The sequence below is a fragment of the Triticum dicoccoides genome, chromosome 3B, assembly GCF_002162155.2.
Source record: "Triticum dicoccoides isolate Atlit2015 ecotype Zavitan chromosome 3B, WEW_v2.0, whole genome shotgun sequence".
Classification (NCBI taxonomy): domain Eukaryota; kingdom Viridiplantae; phylum Streptophyta; class Magnoliopsida; order Poales; family Poaceae; genus Triticum; species Triticum dicoccoides.
In genome coordinates this window covers 187,682,172-187,703,023 of record NC_041385.1, presented here as the reverse complement: position 1 = coordinate 187,703,023, position 20,852 = coordinate 187,682,172, and the positions used below count along the sequence as shown (strand labels likewise).

The 20,852-nt window shown below is 48.5% G+C and overlaps 2 protein-coding genes across 2 annotated transcripts; both read left to right on the top strand.

The window, feature by feature from the left end:
• The first annotated feature begins 3,899 nt into the window (after window positions 1-3,899).
• LOC119281118 (cell division cycle protein 48 homolog) lies at window positions 3,900-6,272 on the top strand. Its single transcript, XM_037561742.1, has one exon. It carries the CDS (start codon window positions 3,900-3,902, stop codon window positions 6,270-6,272), a length of 2,373 nt encoding a protein of 790 aa, XP_037417639.1.
• An 11,038-nt stretch (window positions 6,273-17,310) lies between these two features.
• On the top strand, window positions 17,311-19,653 carry LOC119281117 (cell division control protein 48 homolog D-like). Its single transcript, XM_037561741.1, has one exon. The coding sequence runs from the start codon at window positions 17,389-17,391 to the stop codon at window positions 19,651-19,653; it is 2,265 nt and encodes a 754-aa protein (XP_037417638.1). The 5' UTR covers window positions 17,311-17,388.
• The last annotated feature ends 1,199 nt before the right edge of the window (window positions 19,654-20,852 follow it).

Sequence of the window (20,852 nt, the reverse complement as noted above, 5' to 3'; positions counted from 1 at the left end):
AGAGGGCCCAGAGATACCTCTCCGACGATCGGAGTGACAAAACCTAATCTCGAAATACGCCAACTTAACATGTACCTTCGGAGACACCTGTAGTACTCCTTTATAATCACCCAGTTACGTTGTGACGTTTGGTAGTACCCAAAGTGTTCCTCTGGTAAACGGGAATTGCATAATTCTCATAGTTACAGGAACATGTATAAGTCATGAAGAAAGCAATAGCAGTATACTAAACGATCAAGTGCTAGGCTAACGGAATGGGTCATGTCAATCACATCATTCTTCTAATGATGTGATCCCACTAATCAAATGACAACACATGTCTATGGTCAGGAAACATAACCATCTTTGATCAATGAGCTAGTCAAGTAGAGGCATACTAGTGACTATATGTTTTGTCTATGTATTCACACTGTATCATGTTTCCGGTTAATACAATTCTAGCATGAATAATAAACATTTATCATGATATGAGGAAATAAATAATAACTTTATTATTGCCTCTAGGGCATATTTCCTTCAGCATGGCATCAACAAGTGAGGTGGATCCCGCTTGTGCAAAGTGTTGCCAAGATAAGAGTTTATGGTGCCGTATCGCGTGAAGCAAATGAAGAATCATTTAGCGTAGTATGCAGGGATTCATCAGGTGTCTATCTAGGCGTCTCGACCATTAGGATCTTCAGGATTACAGATCCAGCGTCTCTTGAAGCACTAGCTTGTCGAGAGCCTATGGCACTTGCTCTACACCTATCACTATCACATGTGAAGATCGCTTTAGATTATCAAGTTGTAGTCAATAACATTAAACAGGGAACCGGAGGAACCTATGCCAGTGTCATCAGGGAGATTATAGCTATTACAAATGAATGCTCCTTCATCTTTGAACGCGTGAGACCAATTTCAAGGCACATAGCCTTGCTAGACATGCTTTTGGTTTGGAGTTTGGCCGCCATCTTTGGCTACTGAACCCTCCAGATCTTTCTTGTATTCCCAAATTCATTATTTAATAATAAATAAAGTGTGTTTAGACTAAATTTTTTTTCCTTTTTATTACTAATTTTCTATTCTTTATTGTTTTTCTACTTCATTTTTCCTTCTCTTTTTCATAATTTCAAACTTTTCAAAAAATGTTCAGAATTTGAAAAGTCGTTTGTTTTCCAAAATATTGTTTGACTTTTTAAAAATTTTTTGTAAATTTGAAAAATCATGTTCTCAACTCATAGTTCCCAAGCTAAAAAAATCATGTTTAAAATAATTGTTCATAAATTCATAAAACCTTCGTGTTTTTGAAAATTGCTTGGAAATTTTAAATATTTTTTGTTTTCTTGAAAAATGTTCAGTTTGTTTTAAATAAATTGGGGTTTCTATTTTTCACCAATTTGGAAAATGTTCAAAAATTCAAAATAGTTTGAATTTGTTAAAATATTATCAAATTCAAAAAATGTTTGGAAATTTCAAAAATATTCGTGTTTTCAAAGATTATTTGTGTCTTCATAATTGTTTGGATTTTTAGAAAACCATCTCTTAAAAAAATGTTCATGTCTGCAAGAAATGTTTGCGTTTTTTTAATGGCTGGAATTCACCGTTGCAGGGAGTTTTTAAACATTGCCGCTGCATATCTATCACTATCACTCACTAGTTCGAGTATTTCTCAAAAAAAAAACTCACTAGTTCGAGTGGCTAGGATCACATATTCATAGTTAGAGGTCATGATTTTTCGTGTTCGCTGTTAGACAAAATAAGCGTCCAATAAGAGCTTACGAATCTAGGATTGGAAATCAAGAGGTACCTAGATATTGTTGCTCCTAAAGCGGGGCAAAAGCCTATTTTAAAGAGATATCCGGGCTCTCGGATTACCAAATCAGTGGTTACACGTACGCATAACAATAGGTAACAAAACTAGGAATTTCTGCGCTATCAATTCGGAGATTGGGGTCTTTGGTTCGCTTTTGGCTCGATTGCTGACAGGGAAGGGATCCTTAAATTCCGTCTCGTGCCTTTTTCTCCTACTATTCTAACCAAGAGGCCTCCATTCCAAATTCGGACGTTGTGCTAAACTGTAACAACCCCCTCCCCCCAATACCCCTTCCCTCCATTGTCGCCCGGTTGATGTCAACCAACCCCACCCCAATGAACGAGTGTGCACCATGGACATCCCCTTGCTCCGCTTCGGCCGTGGACACCCCATGCTCCGTGTCGGCGAAAACCACCCCAAACCCACCCTGCAACATCACCTAAACCCTAGAATATCGAACCTCCAGGGCCGGTCATGCGCGAGAAAAACAACAGGGGGGAAGGGGAGGGATGGGGATGGGGATTGCCTCTGCATGTCACCGACGATGCACGCCCGCGAACGGCCTGCCGGGTCGGCGAATCTACGACGAACCCATGCCCGAATCACCGCGCAAGCCGTCGTGAATGGAGGGGGAGGAGAAATCATGAGCAGCTGTGTGTGAGAGCAACAGGCGTTTCAAAAAATGGTTTGAACCAGGTGGCCGGAGTGGGGACGGTTTTGCCTAAATTTTATTACCGGGCTAATGCTCATCGGGGCCTCTCTCTCTCCCTCTCCCCCTCCCCCCTCACCCTCACCCTCCCCTCCCCTCCCCTCTCCCTCCCTCTCTCTCTCTCTCTCATCCGATAGTGGCGTGCGTGTGCTCGGTTCAACCGAAAAGTGCAAGTGCACTTTGTAGCATTTAGGTTTTTTTTGTGGCGGTGTTTAGAGGAGGGCATACATTGGTGCCTGAAACATTCATACATTTGTCAACTTTCTATTGGCTGTAAAATTTGAATGATGCCCAATCTCTTTCTAATGCAACATAGATACCCCCTAGATAAAAACAAATTTCAAGGAAAAAATATTCCGAAGAATGTTAGTACTCCGTCCGTCCTAAAATTCTTGTCTTAAATTTATCTAAATACGAATGTATCAAGTCACATTTTAGCATTAGATACATCCATATCTAGACGAATCTAAGACAAGAATTTTGAGACGGAGGAAGTAATACTCAACGGCAATGTCAAGAAGAATTGAAACATGTCGATGTCGCAATGCCAAGCTGGACGAATCGATCATGTCTGACACCCATCGCTCGTCACGTAGCATCTCCTCCTTGAGCTTCCTGACGCGCACGCCCCTCCCATGCCTCCCCCCTCCTTCTCGCGCGTCTTCGCCGCGGCGGCCTCCAACGCGGTCTCCAGCGCCCATTGTTCGCCATCACGTAGCACTAGCATCTCCCTCTCGAGCTCCCTGATGCGCGCGTCCGTCGCCACGCTCTGCTCCATCTTCTCCCGCACTTCCGCCGCGGCAAGCTCGCCGGCCCTCGCAGCGGCCTCGACGGCAGCCTCGGCCTCCTCCGCGTGCCGCTGGGCCTGGTGCATCAGTGCCACGGCCACGTTACGCTGCAGCACCGCCGATTCGAGGGCGCGCTGGAGGGACGCCACGCGCTCGATGAGTCCCCCGAGTGCCTCGCCGTCGGAGACCGCCTCCTCCTTGGCATCCGACAGCCGGCGACTGAGCGGCTCCGTGTTGTCCGTCTCGCATCGCACGAACGACAGCAGTCTCCTCCAGTCCTCCAGCACGGACACGCCATTGTTAGCGCAGCCAGGTACAACTGTTCCGAGTTCGAAGGGTTCTTTCGATCCGATCGTGCCAAGGTAGCAGGAAGATAGTAGGAAAAGAGCTAGCGTCCTAGTACGGCACGGCCCACGTACAAAGAGTACGAATATGACGCGAACGATCACGGCCTTCCAACCCGAGTCGGCCGTGCCTTCAATAAAGGGTGCGAACCCCACGTCTCCAGCTCACCACAACACCAACGCAAATCAGCGCTCGACAACATCCAACGAGAGTAGTAATACACCAGAGACGCAGCAAGTCCATCGACCAACGAGAGTTGAAGGCGATGACGAGCACGGCGGCGTCGAAGAAGGCGGCGAACCGGCTGGTGGTGGAGGAGGCCGCCACCAACGACGACAACTCCGTGTGCAACCTCCACCCGGCCACAATGGAGAAGCTCTCCATATTCCAGGGCGACATCGTGCTGCTAAAGGGCAAACGCCGCCACAACACGGTCTGCATGGCACTGCCCGACGACACCTGCGAGGGGCACAAGCTCAGGATCAACAAGGTGGCCCGCTCCAACCTGCGCGTGCGCATCGCCGACGTCGTGTCCGTGCACCTGTGCCACGACGCCAAGTTCGGCAAGCGCGTGCACATCCTCCCTCTGGACGACACCGTCGAGGGCATCACGGGCAACCTCTTCGACGCCTACCTCAAGCCCTACTTCGTAGACGCCTTCCGCCCGGTCCACAAGGGCGACCTCTTCCTCGTGCGCGGCGGCATGCGGAGCGTCGAGTTCAAGGTCATGGAGATCGACCCCGCGGCGGACTACTGCGTCGTGGCGCCCGACACGGAGATATTCTGCGAGGGCGAGCCCGTCAAGCGGGAGGACGAGGAGAGGCTGGACGATGTCGGCTACGACGACGTGGGTGGCATGGGGAAACCGTTGACTCTGATCAGGGAGCTCGTCGAGTTGCCACTCAGGCATCCGCAGCTTTTCAAGTCCATTGGCGTCAAGCCTCCCAAGGGCATCCTCCTCTACGGCCCTCCCGGGTCGGGCAAGACTCTGATCGCCCGTGCGGTGGCCAACGAGACCGGGGCCTTCTTCTTCCTCATCAACGGCCCGGAGATAATGTCCAAGATGGCCGGAGAGAGCGAGAGCAACCTGAGGAAGGCCTTCGAGGAGGCCGAGAAGAACGCGCCCTCCATCATCTTCATCGACGAGATCGACTCCATCGCTCCTAACAGGGAGAAGACTCACGGCGAGGTTGAGAGGCGCATCGTCTCCCAGCTGCTGACTCTGATGGACGGCATGAAAGCCCGCGCGCACGTCATTGTCATGGGCGCCACAAACCGTCCCAACAGCATCGACCCCGCCTTGAGGCGCTTCGGGAGGTTCGATCGTGAGATCGACATTGGCGTGCCGGACGAGGTCGGGCGTCTCGAAGTGCTCCGCATCCATACCAAGAACATGAAGCTGGACGAGGACGTCAACCTTGAGGTGGTTGCCAAGGATACGCACGGCTACGTCGGCGCCGACTTGGCCGCGCTCTGCACTGAGGCGGCGCTGCAGTGCATCAGGGAGAAGATGGACGTGATCGACTTAGAGGACGATACCATTGATGCCGAGATCTTGAACTCCATGGCCGTCACCAATGACCACCTTAAGACGGCTCTCGTCGGCACCAACCCGTCTGCACTACGTGAGACCATTGTCGAGGTGCCCAACGTCACCTGGAATGATATCGGCGGCCTCGACGGCGTCAAGAGGGAGCTGCAAGAGACCGTTCAGTACCCGGTGGAGCACCCGGAGAAATTCGAGAAGTTCGGCATGTCACCGTCCAAGGGCGTCCTCTTCTACGGGCCACCGGGATGTGGCAAGACCTTGTTGGCGAAGGCGATCGCCAACGAGTGCCAGGCCAACTTCATCAGCATCAAGGGGCCAGAGCTACTTACCATGTGGTTCGGCGAGAGCGAGGCCAACGTGCGCGAGATCTTCGACAAGGCGCGTCAGTCTGCGCCGTGCGTGCTCTTCTTCGACGAGCTGGACTCCATCGCTACCCAAAGGGGCAGCAGAGTGGGCGACGCCGGTGGCGCGGCGGACAGGGTCCTGAACCAGCTGCTCACTGAGATGGACGGCATGAACGCCAAGAAGACTGTCTTCATCATCGGCGCTACCAATAGGCCGGACATAATTGACTCGGCGTTGCTCCGTCCCGGCCGCCTGGACCAGCTTATCTACATCCCCTTGCCGGACGAGGCCTCGCGGCACCAGATCTTCAAGGCCTGCCTCCGGAAGTCTCCCGTGGCCAAAGACGTCGACCTCGGTGCACTCGCTAGGTTCACCGCCGGCTTCAGCGGCGCCGATATCACAGAGATCTGCCAGAGGGCGTGCAAGTACGCCATCAGAGAAGACATTGAAAAGGACATGGAGAGGCAGAGGATGGGGAAAGACACCATGGAGGTGGACGGCGGTCAGGAAGACGAGGTGGCTCAGATTAAGGCGTCTCACTTCGAGGAGTCGATGAGGTACGCGAGGCGGAGCGTGAGCGATGCTGACATCAGGAAGTACCAGGCGTTCGCGCAGACGCTGCAACAGTCTAGGGGGTTCGGCACCGAGTTCCGCTTCCCAGCGCAGCCACAGGCGGCAGAAGCTGCTGTCCACACCTCCGCGGCAGCTGCTGCTGATGAGGATGAAGACGATCTTTACAAGTGATCCAGTAACCATTGTTAGAAACTGAAGTACTAGAATATTATTGTAGACTCTTTCTGTTATATATTTCCTCTTCGTTGATCACTTTGTATTGTTGATTCCTTTCATGTACTATATAATTTTCGTTCTTAAGAACTAAGAACTTGCATCATATAAATGCAGTTCGTGAATTAGAATCTCATTATTGTCGCAAAAGAAAGCGTGCGTGATTTCGTGTTATTTTCGGGCAGTGAAGTGAAATTAGCCTAAGCTGTCAACTGAACCGTCCCTCTGCTCCTGCACAAGATTTGGAGGATCCTCTGTTATTTTCATTTGTCAGACACTGATATGCTTGATTTACTTAGTACTCCCTCCGTAAACTAATATAAGAGCGTTTAGATCACTACTTATAGTATTCTAAACGCTCTTATATTAGTTTACGGAGGGAGTAATTGAGTAGATGCAGTCTAGAACAGACGAGTCAAGGAAAAGAGTAGCCTGGGGGTGTCTAGTTATCAGTTATGTGTTTTTCCATTTGGTTTAGGTCGTTTTTTATGTCCATTCAGTTTGTGACACATGTATTGTTGTAATTTCAGTCAATGCTCAGTCTGAAAAAAGTCTGTTTTACATCCCGTTTCAGGTCGAATTCTACCTTCCCGTTTTGGACCTTTAAGCAAATGTTTGCACTCAGCCTGTCCCCTAACTGGCCCTTGCAAAAACCTATTACCATCCCACACAGACAACAACAATCTGCTACTTAGATGGTGTCGAAGACAATCATCATATTCACTTCATTCAGAGTGTTGTTCCTGATGGTGATCAGAACTGCTGCGCCAACCCCTAAGAAGAGAGGAATGAAAGACTGAACATGACTAAGAGCTAGACTCTAGCTGACTGACTGATAGCTTAGCCAGGTCATAGAGGAAATGAAGAAGAAAGGAAAGCTGACTCCCATATGAACTATCAAAGAGCTACACTAGGCATATGGAAACACAAAAGTGTCGAATAACTGAACTATATGTCTTCTGTAGAATAACTGAACCCGGAGGGACAAACTGGAAATCAGTGGCAATTTGAAATGAATGAAAAAACCTATTCTGGTAAAAACTGAATGAAAATACATGGCAGACAAGACTGACAAACTCCTATACCCCTCACCAGTCACCACCTCAATCTAAGACTGGCAACAAAAAGCACATAAATGGAAACTGACTCCCTAGGTGACACGGGGGGCGATCGCGCCGCCGGCCCTAGGCCGCCACCCTCGTCTCCTCCCTCCTGCTGCCGCCTGAGGTCGTGCCGGCGAAGCCTGGCCTGTGATGGCGGCGGCGGGGCCTTCTCCCTTGCACGGTGGTGGCGAGATCTCCTGGCGGCGGCGGCGCATGGTACAGCGGTGATCCAGCGGCAAGGAGCGGCGGGATCCCGGCGGCTACAGGGGAGGCGCGACCTCCCCGTGGCAGAGGCGCCCCTGTGGTGGCGGCCGGGATCCTGGGTCTCGCCTTGCCCAGATGGGCTTGGGCGGACCGGTGGTTTCGGTGTGCATCTACAGGCAAGCGTGGTGGGCCTGACGGTGCCGGCTGTAGGCACTGTGGTGGTGCCATGGTCGGTCAGGCAGCGGCGTCCTGGATCCCTTTCGTCCAATCCCCAGCAGAGATGGCGGCAGTCCATGCACAAGATGCTTGATGGAGGCTCTTCGAACAGATATGGGTGAAAACCTGGTCTCGGCTAGCTGCCAAGGCCGGCGGTGGCGGTGTTGTCTGCGTCGTTCACTTCTTGAAGGCATCGCCCTGGAGAAGTTCAAAGGCACTCTCTGCTACCTCCGGGGGAAACCCTAGATCAGTAGATCGGATGACGGCGGCGCTCTGGTGTCGTCTCCCCCTTGGGGGCGTCATTCTTGGAGGTGTACACGCGTTCGAGGGACCAGTGGACGGCTTCTTTGGTGGAGCGGTGCTTCATCTTACACATTGAGGGTGGCGGATCTCAGCGGCGTGGCGCAGTGGAGACTTGGCGTCCGATGCGCGGAGATGGACTCGCACAGGAGAAGGACGTTGTCTGGTGTCATGGTGGCATCGATGGTACAGAGGCCTGGCAAGGTCGGTGCGTTAGTTTCTGCTCTAAAGATGGATTGGTGGAAGACGGCGGCGATGACACATGAGAGTGCTTCAGATCGGTTTATACCCCAAACCCAGTATGTGGCTTGGTCGGGGCCTCCGGATTTAGATGTTAGGCTTTCGTGGGATGTTTGTCTGGTATTAGGCTCGGGCTATCGGCACCTCTTCATCAAGTGGATAGGAGTAGCGACAGTTGTTGCTACGCTTGTAGCTTTAGATGACTTGAGGTACTATTTTGTAAGATCTTTGTAAATAATTAATAAAATGGCTGCATACATCGCCCAGAGGCCGGGGGTAATGCTCCTTTTCTAAAAAAAATGAAAACTGAAGAGTTGATGGCTGAATGAATGGACATAGACAAACTGAAGAAGAAAACTGATCTTCTCTCTTTTTTTCCGGGAAACTGATCTTCTCTCCATGTTCAACGAATACTCAGGAAGAATGAAGTACCGAAGAACTCCAGGATGCATCTCATGCACGAACTTGAAATAATTTGTTGACCATTGTCTTCAGAAACTTCCAACGAGCCATAAGAAATTTTTGATACTGATCTACCACATACTGGTAATGCAATTGTCAAATGACAATGAAAACTGGAGTAAATAACTAAAATGATAATTAGAGTATAACAATTATTGTTAGCTGCATCTGCATGCATACATTCATGCTCTCGTTCCCCTCCTTGCATGTATGTTTCTGTTGGCTAATTGGTTACTGACGAAGAAACTTAGTGTGCACTAAAGACTAAAGAGTTGTACTCGTACTACCAAAAACTAGGTGGATGATTGACCTTAGCCTCACATTTTTAAACACACACATACACACCATGGTGACGAGGCACGTGGATAAAGTATTTTGTTGGTGAGATGCTTACCAGTTTAGCCATCAGAATATACAGGGCTTTGGTTTTTGCTGCTACTGCCTGTAGCCACTAAAAAGTAACACCGCTTGAGCCCCGCCGGCAACAGGCAGCTCCTTCTTGGCTGCTACAGCCACTGGAAGTGACACCACTGTCAGCGGTCTTGTACTGAAATGATAAATGAATATAGACTGAAAACACAATCAGAAAACTCATAAACTGAATATTGTCTGGAGGATGCCAGTGACACCCCCATTCAATCTGGAAAATGAACACCTTGAAAATACGAAACTAAAATGGAAATGGAAATGGAAATTTTCCGAAAACTTGCTAAACTAGATAACTAACCTACCTATGTGGTAACTCAAAAAACTGAAGAAAATGACACCTAACACTAAAAACTACTGACTGCACATATAACTGTCTAACCCCCAAAAAATGGTATCTGCCATCAGCCATCGGCATATTCTTGTTTTTTTATTAACAAACTCTTAAGCTAAAAAATCCCAGGAATGCTAGTTTGATTTTGAAGAAAAGGGAAGAGAAAGTTATAGAAATAAAGAGTGATTCTAAAACTTGGACTGAAGAATGAGAGTAGTTCATAACTAAAGAATGATATAAATTATTTAAAGCATATTCTTGTTTTTTTATTAACAAACTCTTAAGCTAAAAAATCCCAGGAATGCTAGTTTGCTTTTGAAGAAAAGGTAACAAAAAGTTATAGAAATAAAGAGTTGTTCTGAAACTTGGACTGGAAATGAGAGTAGTTCAAAACAAAAGAATGAAATAACTTATTAAAGCAAAAAATAGTGACTAAGAAACAGATTTTTACTAATGTAATGATTGACTGAACATTTACTAAGAAAAACAAAGGGGCTTAAAATCTGGATACTAATGAAAAGATAACCCGAACTGAACAAAATGACACCTAACACCGAAACTAAACATGAAACTGAACAAAATGACACCTAACCCTAAAAGTGCGGACGAAAACTGATGAAATTGAGAAAAAGCTGAAGGGAAGAGTCAATGAAAAATGAATAATTGATAAAATTGAGAGAAAGCAAAAGGAAAGATTGACTGAAAACTCAAGAAGATGACTAAATAGTTGAAAGACAGAGAATGAAGCAAGCAAAACGCCAAAGGAAGTTACTAAAGTGAAAAACAAACATCGACTGAAGAAAACAAAATGCTGAAGGAAATAAATGAAGAATAAACAAACTGAATAAAAAAATGAAGAAGCAAATGGATGAAGAAATACTGAAATAAATGTCAGAACAAAGAATAAAGGGACTAGAGGAAAAAAATGAAGAATGAAGAATGAAAGGAGAAAAATGACAAGAAAAAGAAAGGAGTAAATGAAAAGTTCTTAATAAACAGAATGAGAAAAATGAGAAGGACTAAACAAAGAAAGGGAGAACAGCCCCAAGACTAACGAAAGTGAATGAAATAAAAAAGAGTGAATGATTGCTCAAAAGGACTCTGATGAAACAGCGACTGGGGACTAAGAATATACTTTTCTTCGGTGACTAACATGGTAAAAAGAGACACTGAAAAAACTGAGAAGAGAGACATTGATTATTCAGAATAACACCGAAGAAGAAAGAAAGATAAATGAATACTAACAATGTAATTTTTCATCAATGAATATGAAGACTGATTGAAGAATGAATTAACACACAAGCAAATGAGCAACTATATATAAACATGACTCAAGAGATTCTTAGTGTGAAATTGGGTAGTAGGAAGGGCAAGGAAGGTTGGCATATAATGGACAGAAAACTGAAGAAACAAATGGACATGCATTTTCAATGCTAAGTGTGCTTCTGAATCTAAATACTAAAGGCTAGTTTCAGATGTGGATAAATGATAATGAAGAACTAAATAACAGGAAATGAATAAATTAAGTTGATGATAAACAAAGTTGCAGGGAAACTACATATGGTTGCATGATCGATTGTTGGCAGAACGCCAACACACTACAAAACGCAATCCACCACAAATTCTTCAGAACTAAATGAGCAAATTCCCTCTAATCTCCCCTCTGATCTATGGCATAAGTGTAGATATCCCTCATCAAATCTTCCTTCTTACAAACAACCAAACAAATGAAGGGTAAATAGACTGAACCGCCAAATACTAAGAATGGCACTCACAAATGATGATCCAGCCTGAAAAATCAGCATTGGCGAACAAACACGACATCAAAGCAACAAACTAGTATCTTCAATGTGGTTATGAAAATAATTAATTAGTTTTGGAGCATTCATCTGTTAGAAAACATGAGGAAGAGAGAATGACCGAACAGTTTTCTGTATTGAGGAGGAGAGAGAGATATACAAGGTTACATGGGCCTGGGCATCACTCTAGACTATGGGCCTGGGCCTGTACAAGACAAACACAACATACTTCACTCTAGACTATGGGCCTGGGCCTGTACAAGACAAACACAATATACTTCACTCTAGACTATGGGCCTGGGCCTGTACAAGACAAACACAACATATATACTTAACACCCCCCCCCTTCAAACTTAAGGTGGGTCAGGAGCATCTGATACACCAAGTTTGAGAGTGTGAAACCTATGCTGATCTCTAGTTTGTGCCTTGGTGAAGAAATCTGCGACTTGAAGCTCTGATGGGACATATTGTAGCTTAACAGTGGATTGTTGACAATGAGATCGAGTGAAAAATGCATCCACACCAATGTGTTTGGTCAACTCATGCTTGACTGGATCATTAGCAATCTGAATAGCAGCAGTGCTGTCACAAAGAAGAGGTGTTGGTGTATGACATAAGACACCAAGATCATCCAATAGCCAGCGAAGCCATACAATCTCTGCTGTAGTAGTAGAGAGAGCCCTAAGCTCTGCCTCGACGCTGGAGCGAGACACGGAAGTTTGCTTCTTTGATTTCCATGCAATGAGAGATGTACCAAGAAATATGCAATAGCCAGTGACCGAGCGACGATCAATAGGATCACTCGCCCAAGTGGAATCAGAGTAAGCATGAAGCTGGAGCTGACTGGAATTAGCATAGAACAAGCGGCGAGATGTAGTTCCCCTTAAATACCTAAGGACTCGGAATAGGTGACCATGATGAACTAAGGTGGGAGCACAGACAAATTGACTGAGAATATGGACTGCATGTGCCATGTCAGGTCTGGTCACTGTGAGGTACACTAGACTGCCGAGAATGTGACGGTAGCGAGAGGGATCCTCAAGAGGAGTGCCATCAGTAGGACGCAACTGCAGATGAAGCTCCATAGGTGTAGCAGCAATGCGCGTGTCAGTGAGACCTGAGCGAAGAATCAAATCCTGAGTGTACTTTTGCTGGGAGATATAGTAACCATCATTGGTGTGCTCAACCTCAATCCCGAGAAAATAGCTGAGAGACCCCAAATCTGACATCTTGAATTGTTCACTCAATTTTTTCTTAACAAAATCAATATACCCAACATCATCTCCAGTGATCAACATGTCATCTACATAAAGTAGAAGCAATGTACGGCCATGATTAGATGTATGAATGAAGAGTGCGGGGTCATGTTCGCTGGGAGAAAAACCGGCAGCTTGAATCACAGAACTGAACCGCTCAAACCAGACATGAGGGGCTTGCTTAAGCCCATAAAGAGCCTTTCGAAGACGACAAACATGACCTAATGGAACCTTGATACCTGGAGGTGGCTGCATATAAACCTCCTCATGTAAATCACCATGAAGGAAGGCATTCTTCACATCCATGTGGTAAATTTTCCATGACCGAGTAGCAGCCACAGCAATTAGAGTTCGAACTGAAGTCATGTGAGCAACAGGAGCAAACGTCTCATCATAATCTTTCCCATGAGACTGCTGAAAACCTCTTGCAACAAGGCGAGCCTTGTAGAGTTCCACAGAACCATTTGACTTGGTTTTAACCTTATACACCCATTTGCAAGTGATAGGGACTGAACGAGGAGGTAATGGTACCAAATCCCATGTACCAGTACGCTCTAAGGCTGCAAGCTCCTCAGACATAGCCAATTGCCACTCAGGTGACACTACTGCCTCCTGATAGGTACTAGGCTCAGAAACAACCCCTGCATACAAGTCCTTGTATCGCGTTGCTAGAGAAGAGCCGTCAGTGCAAGGATCAGTAGTACTGGCTGGAGGAGTAGAAGACAAAGGCATAGATGACTGCGTGTCACATGGAACTTTAGAACGACGAGTGTAATGGAAAGTACTGGCTGGAGGAGTAGAATAACGACGAGTGTAATGGAAAGGAAGACTATCTAGAGGTGGAGCTAGTGGAAGAGAGAAAGGAGCTGGTGAGGAAGGAGATGAAACATGTGGTGGAGATGGTTCTGATGTTAGGACAGAGGAAGGTTGTTCAGCTATGGACTCATCTAAAAAGATAGGTGGAAGTGAAAGAAACGAGGTAGACTCTAAAGAAGTTGAGGATGATGGTTTAGTGGAAGGGGAATAGAAGAAGGGTTGATCCTCAACAAAAGTGACATCGCGAGAAAAGCGAATGCGGCGAGCAGAAGAATCATAGCAACGGTAGCCCTTATGTTCAAGACTATATCCAAGGAAGACACACTCAGCAGACTGAGCAGTCAACTTGGTACGCTCACGAGGTGCTAAAAGAACATAACAAGTACAACCAAAGACACGGAGGTGGTCATACGTGGGAGGAGAACCAAACAAAACCTCACCGGGACACTTGCCCTCAAGGCGAGTAGAAGGTTGGAGATTGATAAGATAACAGCAGTTGAGATAGCTTCACCCCAAAAATGAGTGGGGACAAAGGAAGAAATCAGAAGGGTACGAGCTGTCTCAACAATATGGCGATGCTTACGCTCAGCAACGCCATTCTGAGCATGGGCGCCAAGGCATGAAAGCTGAGGGAGAGTACCCTCAGATGAGAGAAACTCGCGAAAAGCAGTAGATAGATACTCCCCCCCGGAGTCAGAACGAAAAACATGAACAGCACTGGAAAACTGAGTATGGACCATATGTACAAAAGCCTTATATATAGTAAACAACTCAGAATGATGCTTCATAAAATAGACCCAAGTATGTCGAGAGTGATCATCAACAAATATGACATAATGTTTGTGGCCACCTTTTGAAACAAATGGGGAAGGACCCCATACATCAGAGTGCACTAAATCAAAAGGATGACTAGAATGAGTAGTGCTGGAAGAGTATGGAAGCTGTATTTGTTTCCTAGCTTACAACCCTTACAGTGAAAACCAACATCTATGGAAACATGACCCAAAACACCTTGTCGAACAAGAGTAGATAAACGAGAACCACACAAGTGACCTAAGCGATGGTGCCACTGGGCAAAAGAAAACGACGAAGTGGATCTTGATGTTGATGCAACCATCCGGAATGCGGATGTGGTGGAAGCTGAAGGAAGGTGTAAGGTGTCAAGGATGTAGAGGGATGTGGATCCTCTACGGCGATGGCCAGTTCCAATGACCCTCTTGCTCTGACGGTCCTGCACATAACAAAATGAGTCATCAAAACCAACAAAGTAGTTCATATCAGCAAGCTGGCCAACAGACATAAGATTCATGGACAGCTCTGGAGCAAAGGAGATGGCAGGAACAGAAAACTTGGATGTGCAAAGAGAACCCTGATGAGTAATAGAACAAGGTGTACCATCAGCAGTCTGAACAGAGGCACCATCCCGCACTGGCTGGCAAGACACAAGCTGAGAGCGATCAGAGGTCACATGGAAAGAAGCTCCAGAGTCCAGAACCCAAGGTTGGGTTGCAGCAACGGCGGGCTGAGAGAGAACAGATGCAGAAGCACCCCTCGCTTGCTGCTGATAAGGAGCCTGGGGTGCACGACGCTGCTGATTGAGGGCCCGTCTAGCCTGAAACTCAGCTAACAGCTCTGGATGAAGCTTGAAACAACCATCTCTATGGTGTCCTGCCTTCTTGCAGAACGAGCAGATGACAGCTGAAGGTGTGGCCTTGGAGGCACCTGGCCGCTGAGGAAAAGCCAGAACACTAGTGTGTAGAGTCTGCGCAGAAGTAGTCCCAAGAGAACGGAGACGAGTCTCCTCAACGATCAAGCTAGCAAGTGCCTCTATCAAGGTGGGAGGAGTCGTACGACCAAGCAATTGAGTGCGAATGTTCTCAAAATCTGGCTTGAGACCCATCACAAACTGAAACATGAGAGTCTGATGGTCGTACTTTTCCTTCGCTGCACATGACTCACAACCAGAATTACCCTTTGGAACCATGGAACCTAGCTGCCCAGTGATGCGAGTGAAAGCTCCATAGTACTCTTCTATGGACATGTCTTCTGGCTGCCGAGTGTTGTGTAAATTCTGCAACAAGGAGAAATGAAGTGCACTGTTGGGCTGAAGGTAGCGCTGCTCAAAGTACTTCCATATCTCTTTAGCTGAAGTGTGATGCTCAAGACTCATTCGGAGTGAGGGTTCAACACCCAGAATTAAAACTCCCATCACACGATCATCGATATTTTGCCAAGACTTCCTTGCTGCATCATCATTTGGACTAGGTGGATCATCTGTCAGATGAGAAACAAAACCAGCCGTCCTCAAGATAGTCCGGGCAGAAAATGCCCATTCCCTGTAGTTTGAACAATCAAGCTTGATATCTATGATCAAAGAACCAAATCCGAAATCATTTCTTGCCATAGTGGTGAGCGGCCAGCAGCTGGAAACACCCAATTTGATAGCAGCTGCAGGCAGCAACAAGAGATGAGCAGCAGACAGCCACAAACAGGAGCAACAACCCACTAGGCTGGCTGCTGCTTGCTGGATCTCACTGGATAGAAGGAGGAGCTTGCTGGATCTTGCTAGATAGGAGGGGGAACGCCTGGAGCTTGCTGTAGAGCAGGGAAGGAACCAAGAGCTTGCTGGAGATGGCTGCTGGAGAGCAGGGGAAGTATTCTCACAGAGTAGCTGTGAGGACACACAGAGGAGCTGCTGGAGAGCAGCTCCTACAGGTTGATGACGAAGATGGGATGGGGCAGCGATGTGGATGTCTCCTCACCAGACAGATCCGCCTGAATCACCTCACCGGCGGCGATTTCATGGGTGGCGGCTGGAAGAGGGACTAGGGTTTGGTCCTGGTCTGATACCATGTTAGAAAACGTGAGGAAGAGAGAATGACCGAACAGTTTTCTGTATTGAGGAGGAGAGAGAGATATACAAGGTTACATGGGCCTGGGCCTCACTCTAGACTATGGGCCTGGGCATGTACAAGACAAACACAATATACTTCACTCTAGACTATGGGCCTGGGCCTGTACAAGACAAACACAACATACTTCACTCTAGACTATGGGCCTGGGCCTGTACAAGACAAACACAACATATATACTTACATCATCCAGTACGGCACACTCCTTTAGTTAGAAAAAATGAAATCCAGTATGACAAACACGAACCGCGCGGAATGAAATTGGGGATGAGAATCAAAAGGGGGATAACGGATCTTACAGTGGGGGAACCACTTTAGCAGCATACTTCATCTATCTTCCCCCTCGGCCAGGCTCCATCTTCCCACTGCCGCAACACGTAAATGTGTAGATAGCATTTAGACAGAAAAATAAAAACAGACCGATTGGGAGAGAACATGAAGGACATGAACACAGATAATGTTGATGGAGGGAGATGAAGAATAAGCGTCGGTCACCGCCGAGTGAAGGGCGCCTGAGGTCGCTGGCGCCTCCGGCCGTACATTGCAGTGGCCACCATCCTGGACTCAGGCGGAGATGAACTGAGGACACAAAAGCTCACATCAATTTGGCAGAGGGAGAAGAAAAGAAGAAACTCCGGTCGCCGCCAGGGACGGGCCCAATGGGTGAACCGGTGAAGGCTGATGGTCTCAGCGTTACTTTGCAGCTACACGTGGACGAATATGAGGCGAACGATCTCGACTCGGAACGTACGGGCCTTCCAACCCGAGTCGATTTCTTCATGCCGGGCCTTCAAAAGGGGGGCTGAGCCCCAGGTACCCTCTTCACCGCAACACGAACGCAAACTAGCCCTCCACATCCAACGAGAGGAGCAATACACGAGAGACGCAGCAAGTCGACCAACGAGAGTTGAACGCGATGGCGTCGAAGAAGGCGGCGAACCGGCTGGTGGTGGAGGAGGCCGCCACCAACGACGACAACTCCGTGTGCACCCTCCACCCGACCACCATGGAGAAGCTCTCCATATTCAAAGGCGACATGGTGCTGCTCAAGGGCAAGCGCCGCCACAACACGGTCTGCATGGCACTGCCCGACGACACCTGCGAGGGGCACAAGCTCAGGATCAACAAGGTGGCCCGCTCCAACCTGCGCGTGCGCATCGCCGACGTCGTGTCCGTGCACCTGTGCCACGACGCCAAGTTCGGCAGGCGCGTGCACATCCTTCCCTTGGACGACACCGTCGAGGGCATCGCGGGGAACCTCTTTGACGTCTACCTCAAGCCCTACTTCGTGGACGCCTACCGCCCGCTCCACAAGGGCGACCTCTTCCTGGTGCGTGGCGGCATGCGGAGCGTCGAGTTCAAGGTCATGGAGATCGACCCCGCGGTGGACTACTGCACCGTGGCGCCCGACACGGAGATCTTCTGCGAGGGCGAGCCGGTAAAGCGGGAGGACGAGGAGAGGCTTGACGACATTGGCTACGACGACGTGGGTGGCATGGGGAAACCGCTGACTCTGATCAGGGAGCTCGTCGAGCTGCCACTCAGGCATCCGCAGATCTTCAAGAGCATTGGCGTCAAGCCGCCCAAGGGCATCCTCCTGTATGGCCCTCCCGGGTCCGGCAAGACGCTGATCGCCCGTGCGGTCGCCAACGAGACCGGGGCCTTCTTCTTCCTCATCAACGGCCCGGAGATAATGTCCAAGATGGCCGGAGAGAGCGAGAGCAACCTGAGGAAGGCATTCGAGGAGGCCGAGAAGAACGCGCCCTCCATCATCTTCATTGACGAGATCGACTCCATTGCTCCGAACAGGGAGAAGACTCACGGCGAGGTCGAGAGGCGCATCGTCTCCCAGCTGCTGACTCTGATGGACGGCATGAAGGCCCGCGCGCACGTCATCGTCATGGGCGCCACGAACCGTCCCAATAGCATCGACCCTGCCTTGAGGCGCTCCGGGAGGTTCGATCGCGAGATCGACGTCGGCGTGCCAGACGAGGTCGGGCGTCTCGAAGTGCTCCGCATCCACACCAAAAACATGAAGCTGGACGAGGACGTCAACCTTGAGGTGGTTGCCAAGGATACGCACGGCTATGTCGGCGCCGACTTGGCCGCGCTCTGCACCGAGGCGGCGCTGCAATGCATCAGGGAGAAGATGGACGTCATCGACCTAGAGGACGACACCATCGACGCCGAGATCTTGAACTCCATGGCCGTCACCAATGACCACCTTAAGACGGCTCTCGTCGGCACAAACCCGTCTGCGCTACGTGAGACCGTCGTGGAGGTGCCGAACGTCAGCTGGACCGATATCGGCGGCCTCGACGGCGTCAAGAGGGAGCTGCAAGAGACCGTCCAGTACCCGGTCGAGCACCCGAAGAAATTCGAGAAGTTCGGCATGTCGCCGTCCAAGGGCGTCCTGTTCTACGGGCCACCAGGCTGCGGCAAGACCTTGCTGGCGAAGGCTATCGCCAACGAGTGCCAGGCCAACTTCATCAGCATCAAGGGGCCAGAGCTTCTCACCATGTGGTTCGGCGAGAGCGAGGCCAACGTGCGCGAGATCTTCGACAAGGCACGTCAGTCTGCGCCGTGCGTGCTGTTCTTCGACGAGCTCGACTCCATCGCTACCCAAAGGGGCGGCAGAGTGGGTGACGCCGGCGGCGCGGCGGACAGGGTCCTGAACCAGCTGCTCACCGAGATGGACGGAATGAACGGCAAAAAGACGGTCTTCATCATCGGCGCCACCAATAGGCCCGACATTATTGACTCGGCGTTGCTCCGTCCCGGCCGCCTGGACCAGCTCACCTACATCCCCTTGCCGGACGAGGCCTCGCGGCACCAGATCTTCAAGGCCTGCCTCAGGAAGTCTCCAGTGGCCAAGGACGTCGACCTCGGAGCGCTCGCAAGGTTCACCTCCGGCTTCAGCGGCGCCGACATCACAGAGATCTGCCAGAGGGCGTGCAAGTACGCCATCAGGAAGGACATTGAGAAGGACATAGAGAGGCGGAGGATGGGGAAAGACACCATGGAGGTGGACGGCGGGCTGGAACACGAGGTGGCTGAGATAAAGGCGGCTCACTTCGAGGAGTCGATGAAGTATGCGAGGCGGAGCGTGAGCGATGCCGCCATCAGGAAGTACCAGGCCTTTGCGCAGACGCTACAACAGTCTAGGGGGTTCGGCACTGAGTTCCGCTTTCCAGCATGGCCACAGGCGGCAGAAGCTGCCGTCAACACCTCCGCGGCAGCTGACGAGGATGAAGACGATCTATACAAGTGATCCAGTAACCATTGTTAGAACATTGAACTAGGAGTACCAGAATTTTATAGACTATGTTTTTGTTCTCCTCGATCACTTCTTTCCATGTATATAATTTTCGTTAGTAAGAATTTATTTACATGCATTACAGACTTACAGTTGATACAGAGATAAGAAGGTCTTGTGCTTTCCGTTCATTTGAAGGCAGGGATAAAACTCTGAAAACTAGACTAAGCCGTGAACTGGACCGTGGATTGCACGCAACTAGCACGCTTCTCTCTCAACCCCCCTCTGCTCCTGCACAAGATTCAGAAGGTCACTGCATATGTCTGATACGTGAACCTGTAAGAACATGAGTTTCTTATTATTGAACATGTAAGAACTAGAGTTGAAGGCAAATATTTCATGCGGGTTTGTGTCTGATACGTGTGGCTCCCAACATGAGTTTCTTATTATTGAACCTGTAAGAACTACGTAGAGTTGAAGGCAAATATTTCATGCCGGTGCTTAGCAACCTGTGTGGCCTACTGCCGTGATGCTCGGTTAGTCCGGCTTGTCGTAGCCAGCCGGACAAATGGTCATAGAGGCGAACAAATCTCTTACATCGCTTCCTACTTTGGGGCAATTATTAATTTTTGAAAAGAGCATGGTGGGCTGGAACTTAAGGCTTAACCCAATTATTAATTATTAATTTTTCCTGGTGTTCCTTTTCTCTAAAAAAACTTAAGGCTTAACTGCTTGTCCAAACAAAGTTTGGCTTTCATGCTCTTTCCTTCTGTCATTGAAATGCTTTAAAGATTCAGTCACGATTTTCGGAAAATGTGTCATGTAGTAATACATTAACTAGTCGCTCTGCAATGTTGATTCACTGAAAGAAAAGTAAATAGCAAGAAGGTCAAGAAGTCGTAAATTACAAACAGTGTCTACATTATTTTGTACTAGTCAGATGTGTCTAAATTATTTGTAATGTTTAATTAGATACATCCTCTTTTATTCATTTTCATGGCAAATATTTTCGGACGGAGGGAGTATGTACTACAGCAAATAGTGGCTTTTGTTGTATCATGTTACTTCAGTTCTTACTATGTAGTACAACAAACGGTGGCTTTTGGTGTAAACTGTTATGTGCGATATAGTGCCGTCCTAGTTCAGCTATGAACTGGCTGTCTGGTTGGAGTTCATAGAAGAACTTGGTAGATGTGGCTGTCCTGGATGAAACT